Here is a 5,387-nt window from a genome sequence, read left to right on the forward strand (position 1 = left end):
TGAGTTATAGGCCATGCTTGTTTTCACCTCTTCATCCTTACCCAGCTTTAGCATCTTACTTTCTGCCCCACTTTTAAAATTAAACTACTTTCTAAACTGTTTGGAGCATGGGGGATGGGGGGAGAGGGTGGGCAGGAAGCTAGGTGGCAGAGTAGATAGGACTTGGAATCAGGAAGACTCATCTTGTTGAATTCAAATCTGGCCTCAGACACTTACTAGTTATGTGGCCCTGGACAAGCCACTTAGCCCTGTTTGCCTGAGCTATTTATCTGTAAAATGAGCTAGAGAAGGACATGGCAAACCAGTTCAATATCTTTGCCAAGAAAACCCCAAAATGGGGTCACAAAGAGTAGGACATGACTGTACAACAATACCCCGTGTTTCAGCTCTTGTTCAGAAAACAATTTTCAAATCAACATTACCATTGCAACTGGAAAGGTCATGGCAATTTATTGTTCCATGGCATTATTCATAATCTTTGTGACTATCTCTAAACCAAATTCCTTTTCCTTGCAACCATTGCCCAGTGTGCTGTATCCCCCACGTAGGATGCATGGTCCTTGACAAAAACCTAATTTTTATTTTTGTATCCCTTATAGCACAGTACCTGGCACATAGTAGGTGTTTAAGAAATGTTTGTTGGTCACATTTATCCTATATGACTTAAAGTCATGGTGATATTATCTCCAAACATTTAAGGAGCTATACAATGAAAGATGATTAAACATTCTTGACTCCAGAAAGTAGAAGAAAGACCAATGGATTGAAAATACTTTGGGGGCAATATTCATTTTAATATGAGGAACAGTTTCCTTACTACTAACACTGTTCAAAAATGAATTCAGACACCAACAGGTGTCTTCAAGTATAGTTTCACTCATCAATTAACCAGGGTGTTCTAGTTTTGCACGGAAATTGCAATAGGTCTGAAGTGACCTATGTTGACCTCTTATAACTAAAATGAATTTCTCTAGAAGAAATTATGAAAGAAACATTTACTTTACATATAAAACATCAACCTCATAGCCCCACATTTAGGTGCAGATAACTTTTCATCAACATACACAAGAAGCTAAGGACAAACCTCAAAAAATTAAAAGAGGGCACGGAAAAGAATGATCATTTCGTAATGTCTTCTCTCATCCTTTGGTGCTAACTTGAACTAGCTCAACAACATCTGCAACCACAAATTTAAACACACACACACACACACACTCTTCCTTCCTTCCTTCCTTCCTTTCCCCTTCAACAGCTTGGAACAACTGGAATCATTTATGCAGTGGAAATTTTTAAAGTGGCTTGTCTTAGCTCAGACCTGCACTTGTAGAGAGAATTGAACAGGAGAAATCGTAGATTTGAAGATGGAAGGGATGTTAGAGTTTATCTAGTCCAAGAATTCCAAACATTTTGTGGTATCTATGGTTTGGATTTAAATGAATCATCCTGAACACCAGGATGAACACAACAACAAAAATTTTTTTTGGAACAAAATCAACAAAATATTGAATATATTTTTAAAAAGAGTACATCCTAGAGTTCAACTTACATTTCTACATAGGAAATAAGATTTATTAATATCAATAGGATAACGTAGAGATTCATCCCTGCTAAATATTGCCCATTCCTTTTTGACAAGCTATTTTTGCTCCAAGATTATTGGTACCCCAGGTTGAGAATCTCTGATTAAACCCATAATAAAACCCCGTAATTTTACAGATGAAGAATCTGAAGATCAGAGAAATTAAGCGATGTGTCCAAGGTCCCAGAGGCTATAAATGGCAGAATTGGAATTCGAACTCAGGTCATCCTAGTTCTTCAAATTCAGCACTCTTTTTATGCTGCCTCTACAGTTAAACTGGGTATAACAAATCTGAAAAACAAATTGGCTCTCCTTTGGGAAAATAAACTTGCTCCGCTGTGATTTCTGAGCCACTCTTTATATTGAACTAGAAAACCTCTATCCAGAATCACTTGGCACAATCATCACCAAGACCTACGCCCTTGTGCTCTTCACCATCCCCTTCTACCCGCTGATTCCTTCCTCTGAACTAAATCAGCTCAAGAAGCCTTGCGAAGACCAATAGGGGTTGTAAGAGGGTTGTCCCATCCTCCCCTAATGCAAGCTGCCAAGTCAGCAGAGGTACCCACCGCGATCAGTTTGCCAATCAGTCATCAAAGGTTTGACGCTTTTACTAGGTGCTAGGCACTGTCAGCCTATTTATCCTACTCTTTGGAGTTCGGCAGTGGTGAGGGAAGAAATGGGGAGTCCAGTAACCCTATTTGCCCTCTCCTCTCTACCTCCACACACAAACACACTTAGAGTTCAAGGCATTCAGGGAGAGAGACCCTGAGAACCTTGTTATGCTTGGCTATTCGATTCTGGACGCTTAAGGAAAGACTAGCGTGGGTGGGCAGCCCAAAGACACCAGCTGGGAAAGAAGAGAATAAAACCCGCCTCCACAGCACCGCACAGCTAACTCCTAGGATGTGGGTGAATTACGTTTGGTGGCTAATTTGCTTCGTCGACAGATGTGCAGCCCGAGGTTGTTATGTGAGCAGTTCTCCCGGCCTAGCAGCTCTTCCCGAAAGTAAAGGAGGTTCTTTGCTCTTAACTCTCCACTCCCTGCTTCCAACCCCAGGGATCACTCTTAGCAGTTCCAGTCCGTCTTAGCCAGCAACATTCCCCTCCCCATCCCGCTCCTATCAGTTGAGAGAGGAGACAGGGTCTCGCTCAGAGTCTCCTTTCGCTGGCTTTGTGTGGGGTAGGAGAGACAATGGAGTGGAGGGGATAGGAAAGGGGTTGGGGAAGGGGGGGGGGAGGGATGTAGAAATCAGGGCAGCGATCCTGGGCTGCGCCACCCAATTGCTAGTTAGTTCTCGGTGCCAGCTTTTGTGCTGGGAAAGCAAATGAAAGCCCAATTGAGGCATAGTGGTACAAGCTGGGGGAGGGGCTGAAGTTTAAGTACCAATTGGGAGGCGGGGCCGGAACGCAGAAGTCTATCAGATGTTCCGCATTTCTAATTCCACCGTACTACCAATTTTTCATTCTCCCCAACCGCGAATAATCACCCCCATTCTCTTTCCGACTCACTTCCTCCTTGCCCCGAGGCACTATACCAAATGGGAACAGAACTCCGAGTTTGGGCTAATGGTTGTAGAGGGTTTTAGCACCTTGTTGAGTTTGTGTACTCAAGTGCCCAGCATGGGCTTCCCTAAACTCCCCCTGAGAAGAGGGGTATGTACCAAGCTTTGTGGAGCTGTTTCCATCGCTTAGCACCTTTTTATTCAGGAGAACCTGGCTAATTTCTACCTACTCTAAAGACTGACATCGTCTGGCCCTCTTGTTCCTTTGGGGGCTCATTTCCCTTTCCCGTGATCTCTGTCACCCTCCCTTCACATCTGTCCTTCTTTGTTTCCCAGCTTGCTCCGAATTGTGATGTAACAAGAATAGGCAAGAATACTTCCCTCTCTCCAACACTAAGTCCTTCCTCCCTCTGTCACAGACATGCTCACATTTATCCACACACACATAAAAGCATTTGACTCCCAGTCTGGAAGTGAACACTCGCATGTTCTGATCTGACCTGAAATCCAAAAGAAGGGCATTAGAAACCTCCCGGGAAAGCTGGAGAGAAACAAGTACCTCCCTTTTCAGTATCATGCAGAGTCCGGGGGAAAAAGACAGTCCTGCCTCTTAGAAACGTGGAAATTAGCTGAGGGACAGTTGCTGTGGATTTTTTCTGATGAGAGTGGGACTGGTTTCCATCCATTTGCTCCTGGGCAAGTCTTTTGGGAGACTGGAAAAGAAGCTCTGGGTGTTGTCAAATAGTCCAGTGGGTGTGTGACAATGTATTCGAGGCTACATGTGTGATAGAGAAAGAGATCTGGAGTGTCTGCAAAAGGAAACTTTGCTTGGATTTTATCCACCCTGGCGTCAGCTCTGACAGAAGGAATTTAAGTATTGTTCTCTCTTCACAGATGCTTCATGACCTGGATGGGATAAAAAAATGAGACCAGATGACATCAACCCGAGAACTGGACTCGTGGTAGCTTTGGTTAGTGTCTTCCTTGTTTTTGGCTTCATGTTCACTGTTTCTGGAATGAAAGGGGAGACCCTGGGGAACATACCCCTCCTTGCCATAGGACCCGCAATTTGTTTGCCAGGGATAGCTGCCATTGCTCTGGCTCGGAAAACAGAGGGTTGCACAAAATGGCCTGAGAATGAACTCCTCTGGTGCCGAAAACTTCCCTGCTTCAAAAAAGCAAAGGACAAGGAAGTTATTGAATTGTTGAGGACCCCATCTGACCTGGAGTCAGGAAAGGGGAGCTCTGATGAGTTGGTCAAAAAGACTTACCTGAGAAGCAAAACTTCCCCAAAGGGAGAGATGCCTGTGTTCAGTTCTGTCACTACTACCATTGCTACAGGAGAAGAGGAATGCAAGAGCCTGATGCAAAAAGAGAATGGGGAAGAGGCTTCCAAATACCCAGAAGGGTGCTGTTTTTCAGCTACCTTCCCAGCATCAGGGAGTATCCTCAGCTACAGTGCCTTGCAACCAAAGTGCTCCACTTGGGACAGATCTGATTGCCCAGAAGCTGAGGACAGCATTTTCTTTGTACCACAAGACAGTATCATCGTGTGTTCCTACAAGAACAGTCCCTATGACAGATACTGTTGTTATATAAATTCAAGCCAAATCGGTTGGGACCATGAGACAATAGTTTAAATTATGCACAAAAGCATATCTATTCTTATACAAACATGGCAAATTTCAGCTAAAGGAAAAAGTAACTGCACTGCATGAAGTCTTTGAACTCTTAGAAATTGTCCTGGTATGTCATGGATGTTCAGACTCCCTGTGCCTGAAGCCCTGTGAATGCGCATGTTTAAGGGTTGGGGGCTTATTTTAGTGAGAAATGATGGGGTCAAGAAGGGACATATCTAGTGGAGGTGAGACAAGAAGGTGACCAAGGAAATAGGAATTCAGATTCCTACCTATTTAAATGATGTTAAGTGTCTTACAAAGAAGATCAAAAGTAGTATGTGTAGGTAAGAACAAGACAAATCAGGAGCCAACTGTGTATAAAAAGTAACAAATGATATACTAGAATGTATGTGTTCAGTAAGAGAATTTCTTGATTTCTGAAGGATATTGAAAGACCAATTTTAAGCTTGAATATATTAGATAATTGGGTGGGGGATAAATGGTTAAGAAATGTTTTACACTTATTTAATTCCCTAATCAAGAAAATAGTTACATTCCTTCTTAGATGTTCCTTGAAAGTCCAAGGATAACTTTAAAAAGTTGAATTATATCCTAGTTCTATGATCTCCTGGCAATCACCATTCAGGGAAATTGCATGTGTTAAGTTAAAATAAAATGTTCACA

At 42.8% G+C, this 5,387-nt stretch overlaps 1 protein-coding gene across 1 annotated transcript; it reads left to right on the forward strand.

The window, feature by feature from the left end:
• The first annotated feature begins 3,652 nt into the window (after positions 1 to 3,652).
• TMEM215 (transmembrane protein 215) lies at positions 3,653 to 5,060 on the forward strand. The gene has a single exon (XM_069090874.1). It carries the CDS (start codon positions 4,008 to 4,010, stop codon positions 4,722 to 4,724), a length of 717 nt encoding a protein of 238 aa, XP_068946975.1. The 5' UTR covers positions 3,653 to 4,007; the 3' UTR covers positions 4,725 to 5,060.
• The last annotated feature ends 327 nt before the right edge of the window (positions 5,061 to 5,387 follow it).

Source organism: Petaurus breviceps, unplaced genomic scaffold (genome assembly GCF_028583685.1).
Source record: "Petaurus breviceps papuanus isolate PSGF00001 unplaced genomic scaffold, PetGlider_PUasm1.0 125, whole genome shotgun sequence".
Taxonomy (NCBI): domain Eukaryota; kingdom Metazoa; phylum Chordata; class Mammalia; order Diprotodontia; family Petauridae; genus Petaurus; species Petaurus breviceps.